Here is a 25608-nt window from a genome sequence, read left to right as displayed (position 1 = left end):
TTTTTACTCAGCAGTACATAGTGCCTACCCAAAAACTGATGTTGCATTAGGACATAACTTCATAGCCAAATGCAGAAAAGCAGAAATAGTAAACCCATCCTTTTCAGATAATAATGCAATAAAAATTACATTCAGCTAGTTCAATATTGAGAAAACTATTAGCATAACTGACCATATCAATAACAAACCCGACAATAGATGCAGAAAAAATCTTTGATAAAATACAGCACCAATTCCTACTAAAAACACTAGGCATCATAGAAATAAATGGGGTTTATTTTAAAATGATAAGTAATATTTATCTACCAGCAAGCATTATCTGTAATGGGGATAAGCTAGAAGCCTTCCCAATAAACTTAGCAGTGAAGCAAAGGTGTTGTCACCTCTATTATTTAATATTGTACTAGAAATGTTAGCGATAGCAATAAGAAAAGAAAAAGAAGTTAAAGGAATTAGAGTGGGCAATAAGGAAACAAAGTTATCACTCTATGCATATGATATAATGGTATACTTTGAAAATCACAGAGAATCAACCAAAAAATTACTTGAAATAATGAATAACTTTAGCAAAGTTGCAGGATACAAAATGAATCCACACAAATTAGCATTTCTATATATTAGAAACAAAATCCCACAACAAGAGAAAGAGGATTTCTATTTAAAATAACTGTAGGCAATATAAAATACTCCTAAGTATTCCTAAGTATATACTCCTAAGTATAAGTATCCTAAATACTTAGGAGTCTAGCTGAAAAAGACAAACCAAGGAACTATATGAACACAACTATAAAACAGTTTTCACACAAATAAAATAAGATCCAAAACAATTGGAAAAATATTAATTGCTCATAGACAGGCTGAGCCAATGTGATAAAAAGACATTTCTACTTAAATTAATCTATCTATTCAATGCCATACCTATCAAACTATCAAAAATTATTTGTAGAGCTAGAAAAAATAAGAATTTATCTGGAAGAGTAAAAGGTCAAGGATATCAAGGGAATAAATTTTTTTAAATGTGAAAAGTGGTCTAGCTCATACCAGATCTCAAGCTATATTATAAAACAGTAATTATCAAAAAAGAGTCTGGTACTAGATGAGAAATAGAGTGATGGATCAGTGGAACAGATTAGGTAAAAATTGCATTCTAGTAAGTGAGCATAGTAATCCAGTATAAACCCAAAGATCCAAGATTTTGAAACAAAAATCATTATTTGACAAAAACTGAGTTTCCTCAACTGTTCTTTGATACAAGGGAAGGTTCTATTTAGGGCACTATGGAGAAAGTACCGCTGGAAACAGCTGCATTATAAAAAGAAAAAGACATAAATGAAATTTCACTTTAAAAAAATAAATGAGAGTGATTTGAAAACATTTTGTATAGCAGTCATCTCTGATAAAGGACCAAAATCTAAGATATGTAGAAAACCCCAAAAGGGGTTGTGAAGAATTAGACATGATTGAAACCACTGAATAGTAACAACAAATAAAATAATTCATGGATAGTTTAATTGGTATTACAGTAAATCTGTAAATAAATCTACAATAGGTGGCATCATTAATTGTATTATTTTATAGGAATTTAATTAGGAGCAATTTCCAATTGTTTGTCTTCCTTTTTCTGTAAAGTGTCTTGTTTTTGTATTTATGTATCATGGGTTGTCTTAGGTAGAGTCCCAGATGTTTTGTTGTTGTAGATAATACTATCATTTCTTGTTTTTTTTTTTTTCTATATAGAAAAAGTTGACCATTTTTGTAGATTTTTGCATATTTCTATTTTATGAAGCTTTTCTCGATCTCCCCATCCCCCCTGCCATTTGTGTCCTCAATTTATTTCTCTGGCCTAATTGTTATATCTATAATTTATTCCTTCCATATTGCTGATGGGGCTGGGGACATGGATTGGGAAAGTCTGTACAACATTTTTTGGCCCTCCCTTTGGACCAGAGAAGTCTGAATTATTTTGTGATTAAAAGTTGAAATACATTGACATTATGTAATACTGTACATATATTTTATGCATTTCTGAGTTTCAAAATGTTTGCTGTGTCATCTGCTGGCTTTTGTGCATCATGTGAAGCTTTCCCCCAAAATTCCCACTTAATTTCTTATGCCAACCTGTGATATATCAAAACTGTGATAGGGAAAGTCACAATGTGGAAGGGATAATTAGTATTTTCAAGATTGTATCAAATAGTGGGACAAGGGGAACAATAGCTAACCTAACGTGCCAATCACTGTACTAAGTGCTTTACAATTTTTATGTCATTTGATCCTGACAATAATTTAGGGAGATAGATGATATCAGGTGATATTGTGATCCTCATTTTACAGATGAGGTAACTGAAGCAAATGGGGGTTAGGCAACTGATTCAGGGTTATGCAGCCAGTAAACTCCTGAGGCCAGATTAGGGCCAGGATTCTGTATGCTGTGCCATCTAGTTTTCAGTATTTCACCTTTGCAGTCAATAGCTTTGAGTTTTAGATTTTTCTACTCGTCATTTTAAAAAATGGGCTACATCCCTTGGGGAATGGCTGAATAAGTTAAGGCATATGAAAGTATTAGAATAAGAAATGAGTAGGCTGATTTTTAGAAAGATTTACATGAACTGATGATGAGAGAGGCGAGCAGAACCAAGAGAACATCGTACACAGTAACAGCAAGATTGTGCAATGATAGACTTGGTTCTTAGTGATTCAACGATCCAAGGAAATCCCAATAAACTTTAGATGGAAAATCCAGAGAGAATTATGTAGATTGAGACCTATTATTTTTTTTCCCCTTGTAGTTTTTCCTTTTCATTCTGTTTTTTTTTCTCCCAACATGATCGTGTGAAAATGTGTAAAAAATGAAAGTACATGTGTAATCTAAAATAAATAAATAAAAAAAAAAGAAATGGCCTATTTATGCTTATGATTTTGAGAGTTTTACACAAATGACAGCTATAGTATGTTGACTTCTGCAGTATATGATTTAATTCTGTGGTTTTGATTGGTTTCTTAATTGTTCTGTAATTGTTTTCTTAATATTGAACCTTCTTTGCATTTCATTATAAATCCAAATTTATTATAGTGAAAATTTTTTTGGACCTAGTATCATCATCTGTTTGCTTGGTTTTGTTTAAAAGTTTTACATCAGTAGTCACTAATAACAAGTTTCTATCTAGTCTTCTGCTGCATCTTTGTTTGGGTGTTACGACAACATTCACTTCATAGTAAGGAGTTTGGAAAAATGTTTTCCCCCTCAATATTTAGGATAATTAATGTGGCACAATTGTTAATTGCACTTTAAACTTTTGATTATTTAAAAAATTAGAAGTTGTAATCATGTTATCAAAGTAAGAAAAAAATCACAATGTAATGGAGATAAACAGGAAAATTATTTTATGCTTAAGGCATCACAGGCAATGAAGTTATCATTAGTAAACATATATGCACCAAATCTCATAACATCTAAATCATAAAGGAAAAGTTGTCTGAACCACAAATAATGCACTAATTGTAGGAGACTTAACATTTCTTTCCCAAAGCTGCATCAATATCACAGAAAGATGAAGAGAAAAAATATGTAGAACTGAATAGGCTATTGGAGAAGTTAGATTTGAAAGCCTAAAATGGAATTATTTCCAATCAGCAAAAATCCACTTACTCTCCCAGCTCCACCTCTATTGCCAATAAGAAAGAGAAGAAAACAAAATTCAAATTACAGATAGAGTTAAACAGAAAAAATTCCTGGATTAGCTGTGTCCCTCCAAAGAGTCTCATTCTGCATTATAAGCCCATCACTTCTCCATCAGTATGTAGGAACAGGTGTTCTGAAGCCTCTAGGATCATCCTAGGTCATTATAATGAGCAGGCATTCGTAATTCTTTAAAGTTGTTTATCTCTAAAATATTGTCATATAAACTATTGTGCTTCTGTTCACTTCACTCTGCATTATATTTATTTATAGTCTTCCCAGGCTTTTCTGAAACCATTCCTTTCATCACTTCTAGCATGATTGTATTCCATCACATTTATATGTTAGCCATTTCCCAGTTGACATCCCCTACATTTCCAATTTTTTGTTATTGGAAAAAGTTATATAGATTTTAATACATTATTAGGAGTTTATATTTGTAAACAAAGAAGAGGGTTCTGGCTTGCCTTTTTTTTTCTGCTTTCTGAGTTTAGGTTAGAGATTAACTATCTTGTGAATGGACATTTCTAATATAAAGAGCAGAGAGAAGGGAATAAGCATTTATTAAGTGTTCAGGGTCATACAGCTAGGAAATGTATGAGACCAGATTTAAACTCGGGTCTTCCTGATTCCCCAGTGTTCTGGGCATTATAGCATTTTCTAGCTGGCTTCTCATGTTGCTTTGACTTCCTCATTGTACAATAATATTCTCAAATGTTTGTATACCACCTTATATAGCCACATACTTGAACCAAAGTTTTACTACCAACAATGCTATGATGAATGTTTCTCTGAGATGGAATCTTGTTGAAATGAATATAGATTGCGGCAGCTAGATGACATTGGCCTGAAGTCAGAAGGACCCGAGTTCAAATCTGACCTCAGATACTTAATACTTCCTAGCTGTGTGACCCTGGACAAATCATTTGATTCCTATTGCCTCAGCAAAAAAACAAAACAAAACAACAAACAAACAAACAAAAACCAGATTTTTAAAATTTTATTTTTTTCCTGTTTTATGGGATAAACTGAATGAAGACCTCTCATAGAATGTGGCTTTGAATTATGCCCTAATCATGACTTGAGACTGTGCAATAGCAAGTTGAGCTATAGCTAAAAAGCTGCAGGTGTTTGTTTAGGATGAACATTCCCCTTTCCTGTTTTCCCCTGTTTTTTTTTCCTCAGGCCAGATTTAAACTCAGAAAAGTGAATCTTCCTGGCTCCAGACTCCACACATCTTGCATCCATAAGTGCTCCATCCATTCTGCCTAGGTATCTGCAGGTTTTCCCTGTACTGAAGCCACTCCTTTACCTTTAAATGTACACTGCCCCTCCTCCCTTCAGCTTGCCTATCCAAACCAGAACAGGTTTACGGAAATCATGCTATCACCCTCTCCTATCATAGCTCGGATAATAATGGGTGGTTCATTAACCGTATTCCCTTCCTCACACTCCCTCTCCCCATGCACCTTGATGGTCTTTCACCAGTGGCACTCTGATTTCAAGAAATATTTGCCACATTCTCCCTCATCTCTCCTTCCTCGAAGAGAATCCCTTTTTGCTGTCACTACAGTGAGATAAAGTGAGATTTCTATGAAACAACCTTCTTGCATTATTATCCTTGGAGACCTTTAAAATTTACTCATTATGATGGAGTATGCAAGGTTTTCTTTGCGAGAATGTTTTTTCTTTTTTTTAACTTTGCTCTGCACATTTCTTGAAATTTTGAGGTGAAAGGAAACTTGGCTTAGACATAACCACTCACTCCTTACCTGAAGAAATGCCCTCTTACATGCATTTACTAATGCTTGATCTCTGAAGTTCCACATTCAGTGCTTTCTTAGGATTTGTTTAGGAGAAACTTGATGTCAACTGAGACCTTTCCTTCAATGATGAAGGTTTTCCAATATTCAACAAATTTATAGGGTATATTGTACCCATCAGAAGGAATTCTCTGATGCAGACTGATGGCTTTCTCACCCCCATAGAATTCACAAAATTTCTCTCCAACGTAAATTCTTTGATGTTGATAAGGTGTGAGCTGACTAAAGGACTTTCTACAATCTTCATATTCATGTTGTAGAACAGTATAAGTTTTGGCCTGAGATCCTCAGGCACTATGGGACCCACAAAACTGCTTGAATTAGATCAAAATGCAATTGGGAAGTGTTTTTTTTTTTAATAAGTAAAAATATCATACATGTATAAATGTTCATTTGTTGCTTTCTAAGTCACTAAGAGGCCTTTGAGGATCTGTTTCAATTTGAATTGGATGTTGCTGGTGTAAACAGAAACAAATTTACCAACACTATACTTTGTGTGTTAGATAAGTCTGCCAGAGCCAATTTTATTAGCCAGTATTCTAAATCCAAGGATTCTATCCTAGAGAGAAAAAATGTTCAAACTGGTATAGCCCCTAGGACATGTCTCTACCCCAAGACAGTATCTTTTAGAGGAATCTTGAACAAGGAAGAGATCACAATCATAAAGCAAGTTTCCTGAAAGGGGGGTGGGTAGGCTTTAAATCTAAAACAGTCACTTACTCTTCAACTAAACTACTAGCGTTCTTCTTTGACCACTCCTCTAAAGAACCGAAGGGGGCTCTGCTTATGTACCATATCTCAATCCCCAAATAGAAAAGAAGTCACCTCCCTTCATAGCACCAGTCACTGGAGGTCGGGGAAGGCAAGGGTCACAAGTAGACAACAGAGATGTACCATTTTTAAGTGGGGTTACTCTCCTTACTCCCCCTTCCTAAGACATCAGCCACTTTTCTAAGGGGTTTTGGGCCAAAGGAAATACCGTTTCTTAATATTTTCAGCTTCGCTAAAAAGGGGACTTGTAAGGTCCGGCTGCACCCCAGACACTGAGTGCACAGAAGCTAATCCACAGCCAAGCTGAAGTCCTTCACTCCGCTGCTGCAGTTTTTCCTCCGGAGGGCTAAGTGTGCGCTCATTCGTAGGGGGTCTCTCCTGTGTGGATCACGTGGTGCCGAGTGAGGTCCGACCTCTGGATGAAGGCCTTGCCGCACTGCTTGCACTTGTAGGGCTTCTCCCCGGTGTGGGTCCGCTGGTGGTGGGTGAGGGACGACCGCTGGATGAAGGCCTTGCCACATTGCTTGCACCTGTAGGGCTTCTCTCCAGTGTGGATCCGCTGGTGGTGGGTGAGTGCTGCTCTCTGGATGAAGGCCTTGCCGCACTCCTTGCACTCGTAGGGGATCTCTCCTGTGTGGATTTTCTGGTGCTCCATGAAGACCGCGTTCCAGCGGAAGGCCTTCCCGCAGTCTTTACACTTGAAGGGCTTCTCTCCGGTGTGGATGATCTGGTGGTGGATGAGGGCCGAGCTCTGCCTGAAGGCCTTGCCGCACTCCTTACACTGGTAGGGCTTCTCCCCAGTGTGGATCCGCTCGTGCTGGATGAGGCCGGAGTGCCCGCTGAAGACCGCCCCGCAGTCCTTGCACTTGTAGGGCTTCTCACCAGTGTGGATCCTGTGATGCTGGATCAGGGACGATCTCTGACTGAAGGCTTTGCCACACTCCTTGCACTCGTAAGGCTTCTCGCCTGTGTGGATCCGGTGATGCTGGATCAGGGACGAGCTCTGGCTGAAGGCTTTGCCACACTCCTTGCACTCGTAGGGCTTCTCCACGGTATGCGTTCTCTGGTGCTGAATGAGGTAAGAGCGCCAACTGAAGGCAGCCCCGCACTCCTTGCACTCATAGGGCTTCTTCCCACTGTGGATCCTTTCATGTTTCATGATGTCCGAGCTCTGGCTGAAGGCCTTACCGCACTCCTTGCATTCATAGGGCTTCTCTCTGGTGTGAATTAGCTGGTGGCGAATCAGGTGTGAGTTCTGCCGGAAGGCCTTGCCACACTCCTTACATTTATAAGGCTTCTCTCCAGTGTGGATCCTGAAGTGCTGAGTGAGGGACGAGCTCTGGCTGAAGGCCTTCCCACACACCTTGCATTCATAAGGTTTCTCGCCTGTGTGAGTTCGCTGGTGTTCTAGGAGGTTCGAGTGCCAACTGAAAGCTGCCCCACAGTCTTTACACTCAAATGGTTTCTTCCCACTATGAAGTCCTTCATATTTAAAAATGTCCACGGTCTGGCTGAAGGCCACTCCAAACTCCTTATACTTATAGGGTTTTTGAAAAGTGTGAGTTTTCTGTTGTTCAGTAAGAATGGCACTCCATGTAAAGGCCTTTCCACACTGCCTGCACTTATAATAAATTCCTCCATCATGATTTCTTCCATGATATATGATGTCTGAGCTCTGGCTGAAGGCCTTTCCACACTCCTGGCATTTGTAGGGCTTCTCTCTGGTGTGAATTAGCTGGTGGCGAATCAGGTGCGAGTTCTGCCGGAAGGCCTTGCCACACTCCTTACATTTATAAGGCTTCTCTCCGGTGTGGATCCTGAAGTGCTGAGTGAGGGACGAGTTCTGGCTGAAGGCTTTGCCACACACCTTACATTCATAAGGTTTCTCACTAGTGAGAATTCTCTGATGTTCCATGAAATCTGAACGCCAAATAAAGGCTGTCCCACAGTCACTATAGTCAGATGGTTTCTTTCTATTATGAATACCATATTTAGTAATGTCTGAATTCTGGCTGAAGACTTCTTTATATTCACAGGGTTTATCACAAATTTTAATTTTCTGGTGTTCAGTAAGAACCGAGCTCCACATAAAAGCTGTCCCACAGTCACTATAGTCAGATGGTTTCTTTCTACTATGAATACCTTCATATTTAGTGATGTCTGAATTCTGGTTGAAGACCTTAAACTCCTTATATTCACAGGGTTTATCACAGATTTTAATTTTCTGGTGTTCAGTAAGAACTGAGCTCCACATAAAAGCTGCTTCACATTGCCTATACTTAAAATGTTTCTCTCCACCATGAGTTCTTTCATGATTAATAACATCTGAATAGTTGGTAAAAGCCTTCCCACATCCTTCACATTTATAAGGCTTCTCTTCCAAATAAATTCTTTGATTTTGACTAAGAAATGAGTTCTTGCTGAAATCTTGTCCACCTTCCAAATCACAGGGTTCATTTCTCTGATATTGATTAAAGAGTGTATAGTAATGGGAGAGATTCCCAGATTCATTATGATCCCATGATCCTTTGTGCTTTGGAATACTCTGATTAAAACTTTTACCAAAACCAGTATATTCAAGACTTCCTTGTTGAATGGGATTTTTCTTATGGAACACAGCCGACTCACTGAAACCCCTTTCCTGAGAAAGGACTTTCCTTGGAATCTCTCCTGCAAGGTTTCTCATTTGCTTCCATAATGTGATATCTTGGGCAGGATCCTCCCAAAATTCTTTCCTGGGACTCTCCTGTGCAAGGTTTCCTATCTGTTTCCATAACATGATATCCTGAACAGGACATTCCCAAAATTCTTTCCTTGGAGTCTCCCCTACAGCATTTCCCATTTCTTTCCATAATGTGATGTCTTGTACAGGATTATCCCAAAATATTTTCCTTGGACTCTCCTCTGTAGGGTTCCCCCTTTGTTTCCATAATGAGATGTCCTGGAAAGGCCACTCCCAAAATTCTTTCCTTGTAGCCTCCCCTGAAAGGTTTCCTATTTGATTCCAGGATGTGATCTCCTGGATAGGACCTTCCCCAAATTCGGAAACCTGGGGAACAACATCCCTTGTGGGACTTCCCATTAATGTTTCTGATGCTCCTTTTTCTTGTTTAAGAAGAGACTCCTCCTGATTCTCAATTGTAATATCCCAGGCTGAAAGATATTGAAAAAAAAAAAATTTGCATTTAAATGCAATGACCTCAGAATGCTAGTTTCAACCCTTATTAGCATCATGACTCTTAGTAGCCCAAAGAAAACCAGCAGTCTAGAAAGGTAATGCAAGCACAGGACACACAGAGGGAGGACTTCAGGAAGGGCATGGGTCCTGAGGGTGGTGATGGCCACGTGTTCACACTGAAGGAGGGCAGATTGTCTTACTTCAGTAAGTACCCCCAGGACTTGGCGCAATAGAGGGCACGTGGTAAGCATGATATGAATGCTTTTTCTTCCTTCATCTGTGATGAGCACGGAGGAATGGGAAATGAGACCGAGAAGGGATCTTGCCATACCTGAGGGCCCAGGCGGGCTGCAGCATCCAGCAGCCACAGGGTGTCCTTCCCGGGGACAGGGGCTGCTAGGGACCTCTTCCCCTTGTTCCAGCCAGGAGATCAGGTCTGGTTTGTCCTCTCTCAGCCCTGCCCACAGGAGAGGAAAGGAGATGGCTGTGTGCTGGGGGACGAGCAAGGGACTCAGCTTTGGCTGCCATGGCCACTGGAGGGTAAGAGCCAGGTCCTGCCTATTTGTTGGTCAGTCATGTCGGCCTCTCCATGACCCAATATGGGGTTTCCTTGGCAGAGGCACTGGAAGGGCTGGCCATTTCATTCTCCTGCTCATTTGACAGATGAGGAAACGGGCAAGCTGGGTTGAGGGACCTGCCCAGGGCCCACACAGCCAATGTGCTCTTGAGGTGGGATTTGAACTCAGCAGGATTGGGTCCTGCTGACTGGACCCAGCATCCTGTCTCTCCTCTTTTATTTATTTGTAGCAACTTGCCTTTATTAAGTAGCCCCACCCCATCTCCCTCCTCACACCTGCCCTGGGGCCCCCTCCCCAGTGCTGAAGACAGAGCTCCTTCTGGAACCTCCAGCCAAGGGGAAGGCCGGGCCAGTCACTGAGCTGCCGGGTGTGAGTGGCTGTGCACACCCAGCTGAAGCTGCAGCCTTCAGGTCAGGAGGGCTTCTAAAAGGCAGGGTGGGGGCCAGGGAGCAGCATTTAGAGACCAAGCAGACACTTGTGGGAGATCTGACAAGAACGGGATGTCCCCAGTCAACATTTCCCTTCCAGTTCCCCGGATGTCCACACAAAAGCTTAGTATAGACTCCCAACGGCCTAATAATAGCAACCGTTTACATTATTCTTCAAGTTGCACAGGGCGCTTAGTAAAACTAACTCATTTTAGTCTCAAAGCCAACGCTGGTGGGCCCATAGTGAGGACCAGGAAGCTAAGGCGGCCAGCGGCTAAGGGTCAGGCCGATGCGGGTCTATTTTGGGCCTTAAGCGGATTTCTCTTTGCCTTTTTGGCTGCACCTTGCCCCAAAGCACAAATCTGCCAAGAATTTATCGGATAAAGAGTTCGGTATCCTACAGGGTGTGAAATGCTGCTGCTAAAGACTGTGGGTCCTCGTGCTCCCAACCTCCCCCTTTCCTGCTGATCTGGGGGCAGGAGAGAAGGCTGCTCACTGCCCCTCCCCAGGCAGGCTTCCAAACTCAGGGTCCAATGGAAACCCTTCTTTCCTAAGTGCCTAACTTTCCTGACCCAGCGCCTCCTCCTCCTCCTTCTCTCGGCCTCTCCCAGACCACCACTCCCCACCAGCCGCCAGAAGGCCTGTCCCGGAGCAGCTTTAGCCAGGCTGGAGCTACCCCTGCCCAGGTCCACGGCCTCACCTGCCATGTCTGCCAGCCCCCTTCCACCCGGAAACCCTCCTTTTTCAGGGTCCTGGTGCAGTCTGCAATCCAACGGGCGCTTACTATGGGCTTCCTGTGTGCCAGGCACCCCGGGCTAACGGGGAAGCACGGCGCACCCACCACGCAGCTCAGTCCAAACATGTAAAACGCGGGCGGTCCGGAGGAGCCCGTTGTCATCACTTTGGGCTGAGGCTGAGGAGTCCGGGACGGAGACTGAGGGAGAGGCCCCCACGCTGGATCCCGAGAACGTGGATGGGCACGAGGACTTGGAAAGAGAGCAGGGGGCGGCTCCCGAAGCCTGCCTTGGGGATGCCTGGGGCGCCCGAGCTCCCATCGACCCTCCAGCCCCGCATCCCGAACAGCTCAGCAGAGGAGGGAATGGGGCCAGGAGAGCGAGAGGGGGTGGCCCCGGCGCCAGAGATGCTGGGGAGGGGGCGAAGAAAGAGGGCTGGACTGGGGGGCAGGCAAGGAGCTCAGGGTCAGCCGGGTGCACTTTGTGCCTATGAAACTTCCAGGTGGAGATGTCTGCCGGGCTGCAGCAATGAGCGCCTGGGGCTGAGGAGGGAAACGAAGGCAGGACCGTGGTCCGCACAGGGAGCCTGGGAGATCGCCCACAGAAAAGGGCTACAGGGTCGAGGACCGAGCCTGCGGGACAGTTATGGTGACCCGGCAAGATTCAGCTCAAGAGAAAACAAGGGAGGTGGGGACAGGGAGCAGGAGAACCAGGAGAGATAGAGGTACCAAGAGAAATGGGGGGAGGGAGAGAGGAAGGGGGAGGGGAGAAAGAGAGAGAAATAGAGAAAAACAGAGACAAAGAGAAATGAGAGGAGAGACAGAGACAGACACACAGAGAGACAGAGAGACAAGGAGAGGGAGGAAAAAAGAAATAAAGAGACACAAAAAGAAATGAGAAGAGAAACAGAGACAGAGAGAGAAACAAGGAGAAATGAGAGAAGAGACAGAGACAGACACAGAGAGACAAGGGGAGGGAGAAAGAGAAAAATAGAGACAGAGACACAAAAAGAAATGAGAGGAGCGAAAGACATACAAAGAGAAGTGGGAGGGACAAAGAAAGAAGGGGGAGGGAGGCAGAGAGAGACACAGAGAAATGAGGGGGATAGAGAAAGAAGGGAGAGGGAGAGAGACGGAGACAGATACAAAGAGAAATGAGAGGGAGAGGGAGAAAGAGATAAACAGAGACATGAGACAGAGGGAGAGAGGAGGGGTTAGTGATGCCCTGTTCTGGGCACCAAGGCAGCCTCTTTCTATCCTTGGATGGCGGCCTCCATGAGATCAGAGGCCATCTCAAGACCACAAAGGGGCAACTGCTGTGCCCCTTTCTGGAGACGCCCTAGAGCACCCCAAAGACTGAAGACACAGACACACACACTGTATTTTCCTCTGCGCCCCCCCTGAAAACAAGGGAGGACAGCTCCTTTGGGAAGTCCCTAGCTGGCCAAGAAGGGGCCCATGGGGAGTGGCCCCGTACAGCCCGGGTCTGCAGACCCAACCAAAGAGGTTTGAAGCATAAAGACAAGGAAGGAGAGAGAGAGGTGATCCACTTCTACAAAGACCCAGGAACAGTGAAAGAATAAAAGGCACTTGTCCCTTCCCCCCCCAGACTGGAGCCCCAGAAGGACTACTTCTAACGGAAAGAGGCAAAGTGGCCCTCCAGCTGGGGGGAGACCCCGGTCTGGACCACGGCTCTAGAGAGAGGGAGAAAGGGTCACAAATCCAAGGAGCAGATGAGGGAGAACGGACACAGGAAGTGGGCGAAGCTCAGTGGATGGAGAAACTAGAGTCTGTCACTACAGAACAGGCCCCCGAGGGCCCAGACGGAAGGCAGACGTGGATGAAGAATCTGGGACACCGGCACTGCAGGCTGCAGCTCCCTCTGCCTCTGTCTCTCTCCTCCCTCCCTTTCCTCTCTCCCCTTCCTTTTTTCTTACTCCCTCTCTCTCCCTCTTCCCTCCCTCTCTCTCCTTCCCTCCCTCCCTCTCTCCCTCCTTTCCTGGAACGCTCTCCCCTCTACCCCTGAGTCTGAATTTCTCTGAATCTCACAGGCCACTTTCAGGAAGTGCTTCCCAGCTGTTCTGAAGATCTGAGGGTCTGAGGGGTCCGCCAGCTCCAGGGGCTGCCAAAGGTTCTAATGGGACCTTGGGCTACGTTGGCAGAGGCAGCGCTTCTGGGAGTGGGGGTAGGTGGTGCTGCTGGACACACTCGACCTTCAGAGGTCGCCTGATAACTGGGTCTCTCTTGGGTGCTGGGGTGGGCCGTGCCCGCCAGAATCCAGGCCACTGAGGATGGGGGCAAGGATAGAGGTGAGAGGGGGCAGCTAGGTGGCACAGTGGATGGAGCACCAGCCTTGAATTCAGGAGGACCCGAGTTCAAATCTGGTCTCAGACACAACACTTCCAGCTGTGTGACCCTGGGCAAGTCACTTAACCCCAGCCTCAGGAAAAAAAAAAAAAAAAAAAAAAGATAGAGGTGAGGACCGAGGCACGGAGGCCAGACACAGACTGGGGATCCTTTTGGGCCCAGGCAGGAATTAGTGGCCTCTAGGGTCCCTTCCAGCCCACCCACATAGAGGGCCGGGGCTCAGCCAGCCAGAGCTGAGTCTGCAGCAGCTCCCCCCCCCCAACCTGGGATCCTTCCACAGACCAGGGAAGACCCCCTGGAGGTTCAGGAAGTCCCCAACCCAGAGTTCTTTTCTGAGGTCCCCAGGGATGAGCAGGAAAGGGCCAGAGGCCGGCCCGTCTGGAGGAGCTTCAGAGGAGCCCTGGCAACCCGTTCTGGGCCCCTCCCCCCCAGCCTTACCCAGGGACACCAGGTTCCTGTAGTTCTCCAGCATCACCTCCTTGTAGAGCTGCCACTGAGCGGGACTCAGGCACCCCCATTCCTCCTCCGTGAAGTCCACGGCCACGTCCCTGAAGGACACGGCCTCCTGCAACACCAAACACAGCCTGCTGGCCCGGCAGCACCCCCGGGGGCCGTGGAGGGGCCTGCTCGGACAGCCTCTGGGGGCGGTGGGCCTGGGTCCCCTCCCCAGGGTCTCAGAGGCCCTTCCAGCTCCAGGGGCACTCCTCTCAGCCCAGACCCGGCCCTGGAAGCCCTGAATGGGGAGGAAGGGGATCCGGGGGGACCCCAGAGCAAGCTGGGGAGGCAGGGGGTGTCCCGGAGGCCCCCAAGAGCCCGGGGACAACAGGGATGGGGCCTCTGAGCCGGGCCTGCAGCCCAGGGGCGGGCCAGCCTGGTCCAGCTGATTCCCACCATTGGCCGCCAGCCCCAGGGAGCCCCAGAGTGGTCTGGGAGTCTGGAGGCCAAGGGGGACCTGGAGGCCAGGGGGGGCCTGGAGGCTGAGGGGGACCTGGAGGCCAAGGGGACCCCAACTCACCTGGTCTAGGGCCAAGGGGACCCCTGGGGATCTGCCCTCCTCCTCTGGGCTTCCCTCAGGGGGAAGGAGATTCAGCGCCATGAGACCTGAGGGGAGAGGAAGCTGGTGGAGGAGAGGCGTGAGCCTCCACACATGGGCAAAGCCACTCTAGGCGAGGTCAGGGGTCACACCACAAGTGCAGGGGAGGGGAGCATGGGAGGGACAGCTGACATAGCACGGCCTGGCCTGGTGTAGATGGAGCCCGTGACCCAGGAGAGCCTGGAACAGGGGGGAGGGTCGGCTGCGAAGGACAGTGGGGGGCTGAGGGCCAGACTGTATGGAAGGTCAGGCAGCACAGGACTAAAGATGGGGAGGTCTGTGGGCCCCAGGGTTGGCAGGCCGGGCAGCCAGCGGAGGAGGATGGAGCTGAGGCTGCCGCTGCCCACCAGAGGGCTGGGGGGTGGTGGCTGAGCTGGGGCCCCATTGGAGCTCTGTGTGCCAGAGGCCTGGGGGCTGCTGTGGACACTGGTGCTGAGAAGGGGGCCCAGGCCTCCCCAGTGTGGCAGCCAGGGCGGTCTGCGACACGCACGCACCTCCCTCCATGCACAGCACACAGCCCCCCCCCCACAAGCACAATGTACAACCATACATACACAAATACATGTGTAAAGGGCACCATGTTCACACCCACATGACACTCTGTGCTACATGCACATGCTGGACACAGCACACACTCCCCATGCACACACTTTGTGCTGCACACAACACACCAGATGCACACACAGGCATGCACACAACACACTAGGTGCACACACAGGCGTGCACACAATGCACCAGGCGAACACACAGGCACACATGCAGGCGCACACGCAGGCATGCACACAAGGCGCACACACAGTGCACCAGGCGCACACACACAATGCACCAGGCGCACACACACAATGCACCAGGCGCACACACAGGCACACATGCAGTCGCACATGCAGGCATGAACACAAGGCGCACACACATAATGCACCAGGCGCACACACAGGCACACATGCAGGCGCACACGCAGGCATGCACACAAGGAGCACACACACAATGCACCAGGCGCACACGCAGGCATGCACACAGTGCACCAGGTGCATCCACAGGCGCACACACACAGTGCACCAGACGCACACACAGAGGCGTGTACACAAGGCGCACACACACAATGCACCAGGCACACATGCAGGCATGCACACAAGGCGCACACACAGTGCACCAGGCGCACACACACAATGCACCAGGCGCACACACAGGCACACATGCAGGCGCACACGCAGGCATGCACACAAGGCGCACACACACAATGCACCAGGAGCACACTCAGGCATGCACACAGTGCACCAGGTGCATACACAGGAGCACACACACAGTGTACCAGGCGCACACACAGGCATGTACACAGTGCACCAGGTGCATACACAGGCGCACACACACAGTGCACCAGGCGCACACACAGAGGCGTGCACACAAGGCGCACACACACAATGCACCAGGCGCACACGCAGGCATGCACACAGTGCACCAGGTGCATACACAGGCACACACACAGGCACACACAGGCGTGCACACAGTGCATCAGGCACACACACAGAGGCATGTACACAGTGCACCAGGCAAACACACAGGCACACACAGGCATGCACACAAGGCACACACACACAATGCACCAGGCACACAAACAGGCGTGTACACAATGCACCAGGCAAACACACAGGCACACGCAGGCATGCACACAAGGCACACGCAGGCATGCACACAAGGCACACACACACAATGCACCAGGCACACACACAGAGGCGTGCACACAAGGCACACACACACAATGCACCAGGCACACACACACAATGCACTAGGCACACACACAGATGTGTACACAATGCACCAGGTGCATACACAGGCGCACACACACAGTGCACCAGGCGCACACACAGAGGCATGTACACAGTGCACCAGGTGCATACACAGGCGCACACACACAGTGCACCAGACGCACACACAGAGGCGTGTACACAAGGCGCACACACACAATGCACCAGGCACACATGCAGGCATGCACACAGTGCACCAGGCGCACACACAGGCACACATGCAGTCGCATACGCAGGCATGCACACAAGGCGCACACACACAGTGCACCAGGCGCACACACAGGCACACATGCAGGCATGCACACAAGGCGCACACACACAGTGCACCAGGCGCACACACACAATGCACCAGGCACACACACAGGCACACATGCAGGCGCACACGCAGGCATGCACACAAGGCGCACACACACAATGCACCAGGAGCACACGCAGGCATGCACACAGTGCACCAGGTGCATACACAGGCGCACACACACAGTGTACCAGGCGCACACACAGGCATGTACACAGTGCACCAGGTGCATACACAGGCGCACACACACAGTGCACCAGGCGCACACACAGAGGCGTGCACACAAGGCGCACACACACAATGCACCAGGCGCACACGCAGGCATGCACACAGTGCACCAGGTGCATACACAGGCGCACACACAGGCACACACAGGCGTGCACACAGTGCATCAGGCGCACACACAGGAGTGTACACAATGCACCAGGCAAACACACAGGCACACGCAGGCATGCACACAAGGCACACACACACAATGCACCAGGCACACACACAGGCATGTACACAATGCACCAGGCAAACACACAGGCACACGCAGGCATGCACACAAGGCACACACACACAATGCACCAGGCACACACACAGAGGCGTGCACACAAGGCACACACACACAATGCACCAGGCACACACACAGGTGTGTACACAGTGCACCAGGTGCATACACAGGCGCACACACACAATGCACCAGGCACACACACTGCACCAGGCACACACACAGAGGCGTGCACACAAGGCACACACACACAATGCACCAGGCACACACACACAATGCACTAGGCACACACACAGGTGTGTACACAATGCACCAGGTGCATACACAGGCGCACACACACAGTGCACCAGGCGCACACACAGAGGCATGTACACAGTGCACCAGGTGCATACACAGGCGCACACACACAATGCACCAGGTACACACAATGCACCAGGCGCACACACAGAGGCGTGCACACAAGGCACACACACACAATGCACCAGGCGCACACACAGGTGTGTACACAGTGCACCAAGTGCATACACAGGCGCACACACACAGTGCACCAGGCGCACACACAGAGGCGTGCACACAAGGCACACACACACAATGCACCAGGCACACACACACAATGCACCAGGCACACACACAGGCGTGTACACAATGCACCAGGTGCATACACAGGCGCACACACACAGTGCACCAGGCGCACACACAGAGGCATGTACACAGTGCACCAGGTGCATACACAGGCGCACACACACAATGCACCAGGTACACACAATGCACCAGGCGCACACACAGGTGTGTACACAGTGCACCAAGTGCATACACAGGCGCACACACACAGTGCACCAGGCGCACACACAGAGGCGTGCACACAAGGCACACACACACAATGCACCAGGCACACACACACAATGCACCAGGCACACACACAGGCGTGTACACAGTGCACCAGGTGCATACACAGGCGCACACACACAATGCACCAGGCACACACAATGCACCAGGCGCACACACAGAGGCGTGCACACAAGGCACACACACACAATGCACCAAGCACACACACACAATGCACTAGGCACACACACAGGTGTGTACACAATGCACCAGGTGCATACACAGGCGCACATACACAGTGCACCAGGCGCACACACAGAGGCATGTACACAGTGCACCAGGTGCATACACAGGCGCACACACACAATGCACCAGGTACACACAATGCACCAGGCGCACACACAGAGGCGTGCACACAAGGCACACACACACAATGCACCAGGCACACACACACAATGAACTAGGCACACACACAGGTGTGTACACAATGCACCAGGTGCATACACAGGCGCGCACACACAGTGCACCAGGCGCACACACAGAGGCATGTACACAGTGCACCAGGTGCATACACAGGCGCACACACACAATGCACCAGGTACACACAATGCACCAGGCGCACACACAGAGGCGTGCACACAAGGCACACACACACAATGCACCAGGCACACACACAGGTGTGTACACAGTGCACCAAGTGCATACACAGGCGCACACACACAGTGTACCAGGCGCACACACAGGCATGTACACAGTGCACCAGGTGCATACACAGGCGCACACACACAGTGCACCAGGCGCACACACAGAGGCGTGCACACAAGGCGCACACACACAATGCACCAGGCGCACACGCAGGCATGCACACAGTGCACCAGGTGCATACACAGGCGCACACACAGGCACACACAGGCGTGCACACAGTGCATCAGGCGCACACACAGGAGTGTACACAATGCACCAGGCAAACACACAGGCACACGCAGGCATGCACACAAGGCACACACACACAATGCACCAGGCACACACACAGGCATGTACACAATGCACCAGGCAAACACACAGGCACACGCAGGCATGCACACAAGGCACACACACACAATGCACCAGGCACACACACAGAGGCGTGCACACAAGGCACACACACACAATGCACCAGGCACACACACAGGTGTGTACACAGTGCACCAGGTGCATACACAGGCGCACACACACAATGCACCAGGCACACACACTGCACCAGGCACACACACAGAGGCGTGCACACAAGGCACACACACACAATGCACCAGGCACACACACACAATGCACTAGGCACACACACAGGTGTGTACACAATGCACCAGGTGCATACACAGGCGCACACACACAGTGCACCAGGCGCACACACAGAGGCATGTACACAGTGCACCAGGTGCATACACAGGCGCACACACACAATGCACCAGGTACACACAATGCACCAGGCGCACACACAGAGGCGTGCACACAAGGCACACACACACAATGCACCAGGCGCACACACAGGTGTGTACACAGTGCACCAAGTGCACACACAGGCGCACACACACAGTGCACCAGGCGCACACACAGAGGCGTGCACACAAGGCACACACACACAATGCACCAGGCACACACACACAATGCACCAGGCACACACACAGGCGTGTACACAATGCACCAGGTGCATACACAGGCGCACACACACAGTGCACCAGGCGCACACACAGAGGCATGTACACAGTGCACCAGGTGCATACACAGGCGCACACACACAATGCACCAGGTACACACAATGCACCAGGCGCACACACAGGTGTGTACACAGTGCACCAAGTGCATACACAGGCGCACACACACAGTGCACCAGGCGCACACACAGAGGCGTGCACACAAGGCACACACACACAATGCACCAGGCACACACACACAATGCACCAGGCACACACACAGGCGTGTACACAGTGCACCAGGTGCATACACAGGCGCACACACACAATGCACCAGGCACACACAATGCACCAGGCGCACACACAGAGGCGTGCACACAAGGCACACACACACAATGCACCAAGCACACACACACAATGCACTAGGCACACACACAGGTGTGTACACAATGCACCAGGTGCATACACAGGCGCACATACACAGTGCACCAGGCGCACACACAGAGGCATGTACACAGTGCACCAGGTGCATACACAGGCGCACACACACAATGCACCAGGTACACACAATGCACCAGGCGCACACACAGAGGCGTGCACACAAGGCACACACACACAATGCACCAGGCACACACACACAATGCACTAGGCACACACACAGGTGTGTACACAATGCACCAGGTGCATACACAGGCGCGCACACACAGTGCACCAGGCGCACACACAGAGGCATGTACACAGTGCACCAGGTGCATACACAGGCGCACACACACAATGCACCAGGTACACACAATGCACCAGGCGCACACACAGAGGCGTGCACACAAGGCACACACACACAATGCACCAGGCGCACACACAGGTGTGTACACAGTGCACCAAGTGCATACACAGGCGCACACACACAGTGCACCAGGCGCACACACAGAGGCGTGCACACAAGGCACACACACACAATGCACCAGGCACACACACACAATGCACCAGGCACACACACAGGCGTGTACACAGTGCACCAGGTGCATACACAGGCGCACACACACAATGCACCAGGCACACACAATGCACCAGGCGCACACACAGAGGCGTGCACACAAGGCACACACACACAATGCACCAGGCACACACACACAATGCACTAGGCACACACACAGGTGTGTACACAATGCACCAGGTGCATACACAGGCGCACATACACAGTGCACCAGGCGCACACACAGAGGCATGTACACAGTGCACCAGGTGCATACACAGGCGCACACACACAATGCACCAGGTACACACAATGCACCAGGCGCACACACAGAGGCGTGCACACAAGGCACACACACACAATGCACCAGGCACACACACACAATGCACTAGGCACACACACAGGTGTGTACACAATGCACCAGGTGCATACACAGGCGCGCACACACAGTGCACCAGGCGCACACACAGAGGCATGTACACAGTGCACCAGGTGCATACACAGGCGCACACACACAATGCACCAGGTACACACAATGCACCAGGCGCACACACAGAGGCGTGCACACAAGGCACACACACACAATGCACCAGGCGCACACACAGGTGTGTACACAGTGCACCAAGTGCATACACAGGCGCACACACACAGTGCACCAGGCGCACACACAGAGGCGTGCACACAAGGCACACACACACAATGCACCAGGCACACACACACAATGCACCAGGCACACACACAGGCGTGTACACAGTGCACCAGGTGCATACACAGGCGCACACACACAATGCACCAGGCACACACAATGCACCAGGCGCACACACAGAGGCGTGCACACAAGGCACACACACACAATGCACCAAGCACACACACACAATGCACTAGGCACACACACAGGTGTGTACACAATGCACCAGGTGCATACACAGGCGCACATACACAGTGCACCAGGCGCACACACAGAGGCATGTACACAGTGCACCAGGTGCATACACAGGCGCACACACACAATGCACCAGGTACACACAATGCACCAGGCGCACACACAGAGGCGTGCACACAAGGCACACACACACAATGCACCAGGCACACACACACAATGAACTAGGCACACACACAGGTGTGTACACAATGCACCAGGTGCATACACAGGCGCGCACACACAGTGCACCAGGCGCACACACAGAGGCATGTACACAGTGCACCAGGTGCATACACAGGCGCACACACACAATGCACCAGGTACACACAATGCACCAGGCGCACACACAGAGGCGTGCACACAAGGCACACACACACAATGCACCAGGCACACACACAGGTGTGTACACAGTGCACCAGGTGCATACACAGGCGTACACACACAGTGCACCAGGCGCACACACAGAGGCGTGCACACAAGGCACACACACACAATGCACCAGGCACACACACAGGTGTGTACACAGTGCACCAGGTGCATACACAGGCGCGCACACACAGTGCACCAGGCGCACACACAGAGGCGTGCACACAAGGCACACACACACAATGCACCAGGCACACACACACAATGCACCAGGCACACAGAATGCACCAGGCGCACACATAGAGGCGTGCACACAAGGCACACACACACAATGCACCAGGCGCACACACAGGCACACGCAGGCATGCACACAAGGCACACACACACAATGCACCAGGCACACACACAGGCGTGTACACAGTGCACCAGGTGCATACACAGGCGCACACACACAATGCACCAGGCACACACAATGCACCAGGCGCACACACAGAGGCGTGCACACAAGGCACACACACACAGTGCACCAGGCGCACACACAGAGGCATGTACACAGTGCACCAGGTGCATACACAGGCGCACACACACAATGCACCAGGTACACACAATGCACCAGGCGCACACACAGAGGCATGCACACAAGGCACACACACACAATGCACCAGGCACACACACACAATGCACTAGGCACACACACAGGTGTGTACACAATGCACCAGGTGCATACACAGGCGCGCACACACAGTGCACCAGGCGCACACACAGAGGCATGTACACAGTGCACCAGGTGCATACACAGGCGCACACACACAATGCACCAGGTACACACAATGCACCAGGCGCACACACAGAGGCGTGCACACAAGGCACACACACACAATGCACCAGGCGCACACACAGGTGTGTACACAGTGCACCAAGTGCATACACAGGCGCACACACACAGTGCACCAGGCGCACACACAGAGGCATGTACACAGTGCACCAGGTGCATACACAGGCGCACACACACAATGCACCAGGTACACACAATGCACCAGGCGCACACACAGAGGCGTGCACACAAGGCACACACACACAATGCACCAGGCGCACACACAGGCACACGCAGGCATGCACACAAGGCACACACACACAATGCACCAGGCACACACACAGGCGTGTACACAGTGCAACAGGTGCATACACAGGCGCACACACACAGTGCACCAGGCGCACACACAGAGGCGCACACACAAGGCACACACACACAGTGCACCAGGCGCACACACAGAGGCGCACACACAAGGCACACACACACAATGCACCAGGCACACACAATGCACCAGGCGCACACACAGAGGCGTGCACACAAGGCACACACACACAATGCACCAGGCGCACACACACAATGCACTAGGCATACACACAGGTGTGTACACAATGCACCAGGTGCATACACAGGCGCGCACACACAGTGCACCAGGCGCACACACAGAGGCGCACACACAAGGCACACACACACAGTGCACCAGGTGCATACACAGGCGCACACACACAATGCATCAGGCGCACACGCAGGCGCACATGCAGGCGCACACGCAGCCGCCCCGGGGTTCAGCAGCTGGTACTGGTGGCCCAGATTCCACACCCACGCCCCAAGGGCCAGGGGTGCTCGGAAACTCCCAGGTGGGGAAAGTCCCTGTGCCGGGGACGGGTCAGAGGGGCCTTGAGACCCAGATCCCTGGCGCTCCCGGTGGCCTCCGGCCTGCAGCCCCAAGGATGGACACGCGGGCAGCCGGACGGTGACCTAAGACACTGGCACCCACGCACACACGCGTGCGCGTCGCATCAGTCATATCCATCCTCGCGGACACACAAAGACACACAGGGAAACACACTCTGTGACAAAACCCCCACACCCCCTCTTCTCCCTCTCCGCCCCCGAGGCCCGTGACGTCATGCCCCTCCCCCTCCCCGCGGGTCCGTGACGTCACACACCTCCGCTCCCCCTGTTCCGTAAGCTCCCGCCACAGCGGCTTCGCGCTCACTCGCCCCGGTCGGTCTGCGCCTGCGCGCCTGGCGCTCGGTCCGCAGCCGGGTACAAAGACAGAGATTCCCGCAGAGGCCTCTGGGAGCCCCCGGCGGCAACTCTGCGCACGCGCAACCACCGACTCCAGGTCCCGGGCCGGGAGGAGTGGGCCGCGGACGGAGTGAAGCCTAGAGTGCGCATGCGCCTGCTCTTTCTCCTCCTCCTCCTCCTCCTCCTTCTCCTCCACCTTCGTTGCAGTGTCATTACCCTCTGCGTGTGTCCGTGGACACGCGTGTGACTGAAAGAGGCGCGTATGCCCCTACGTCGGAACCTGTGTGTTTGTGGGGACCTGTGTGAGCCCGCAGGCCGGGAGTCCGCCACGCGGGGACGAGGCCGTGGCCCCGCCCAGCCCCGCTCCATTGGCGCGCCTGGCTTGGGACGCACGCCATTGGTCAGGACGGGGCGGAGGGCGTGGCCGCGGAAGCAGCTGATCGGAGTGGGTCACCCTCGAGTCTGTCTGTGCGTGGAGGCGGGGGAGGGAGCTCCTGGGTTCCCGGGGCGGATTGACCGTGACCTCTATGGCTCCCTTCTGCCGGGCCTAGAAGGAGGGTCACGGGCGGTGCCCAGCACGTGCCCTCTGCTAAAAGAGGAGGGGTGGGAGGGGGTGCGTTCTGTTATCTGAAAAAATGCTGCACGTGAACTTGACCCGAGTGGGGATGCTGCCGATACCGGGCTGGAAAGGCGATCCTGGCCCGAGCAGGGCACGTGGGACCACGACACTGAGGAGCCAATGCTTCTTCCTAAGAAGGAGACATGGAAGTGAAGCACGTGCCACGCCCACACACGCACCCTGTGGCCCACACGTGACCCCCGTGCAGAGCAGACCGTGGCTCCCACCGGTGAGAAAATCCTGGTTTACACTGCACAGTTATATTTGAAACTGACGGCAAGCTAGGTCAAAATCCCCTCAGTAACCAAGGACTGGAAGCAAGTTATTTTAATGAGTAGTGCTGAGCAGTAGTTTGAGAGCTGGTACTTATAGATACAAACTTGTTGTATTAATTTTTTTTCAGGTAATTTTAGGATCAACTCTTTAGAATTTTCAAAGGAAGTCATGATTTTATCAGCAAAATGCAACAGTTGGGTTTCCTCTTTGCCTTTGCTTATCCCTTAATAATAGGAGGAGAACCAGAAGAAAGGCCTATTCTGAGAACTCAGAGAGAAAAGAAATCAAAGAGAAGAGGGTGACTTTCTATAAAAGCGGCCTGGCTCCCTGGAGGGCCTGGGGATCAGTCAGAGTCAGGAGAAATCAAAGTCCTTGCTCTTCAGGGGGAGAAGTGAAGGAGCCAGGCAAGCTGCCACATGGCTTGCCAAAGATGAATCCTGGATCTCCAGTCTCTCTCCTCCTCGTCCTGCAGTCAAGTGACTCTGACCTCTCTCCCTCAGCCCTGCAGTCCTTGCCTACATTACCTCACCACCAAACATTCAGCAAGCACCAATGGTGAGGAGAGCCATCACATCACCATCCCATCTAATACGTATATGGAGCCATTATCTCACATCAAATAGGTTATTAGCCTGGTCTAATTCAAGCACATCTT

General features: G+C 50.9%; 1 protein-coding gene across 2 annotated transcripts; it reads right to left on the bottom strand.

The window, feature by feature from the left end:
• Positions 1-1709: 1709 nt before the first annotated feature.
• On the bottom strand, positions 1710-24065 carry LOC141564963 (uncharacterized). 2 transcript variants are annotated; one of them, XM_074307854.1, is made up of 5 exons: positions 23977-24065; positions 14573-14658; positions 13996-14122; positions 9783-9908; positions 1710-9426 (listed from the first exon to the last, which is right to left on the bottom strand). In XM_074307854.1, the coding sequence occupies exons 2-5, from the start codon at positions 14651-14653 to the stop codon at positions 6632-6634; spliced, it is 3129 nt and encodes a 1042-aa protein (XP_074163955.1). In that variant the 5' UTR covers positions 14654-14658; positions 23977-24065; the 3' UTR covers positions 1710-6631. The 2 variants fall into 2 exon arrangements, with proteins under 2 accessions (XP_074163955.1, XP_074163956.1); XM_074307855.1 differs by lacking the exon at positions 9783-9908.
• Positions 24066-25608: the final 1543 nt, after the last annotated feature.

Source organism: Sminthopsis crassicaudata, chromosome 3 (genome assembly GCF_048593235.1).
Source record: "Sminthopsis crassicaudata isolate SCR6 chromosome 3, ASM4859323v1, whole genome shotgun sequence".
Lineage (NCBI taxonomy): Eukaryota > Metazoa > Chordata > Mammalia > Dasyuromorphia > Dasyuridae > Sminthopsis > Sminthopsis crassicaudata.
This window is presented reverse-complemented; position numbering and strand designations above follow the sequence as displayed.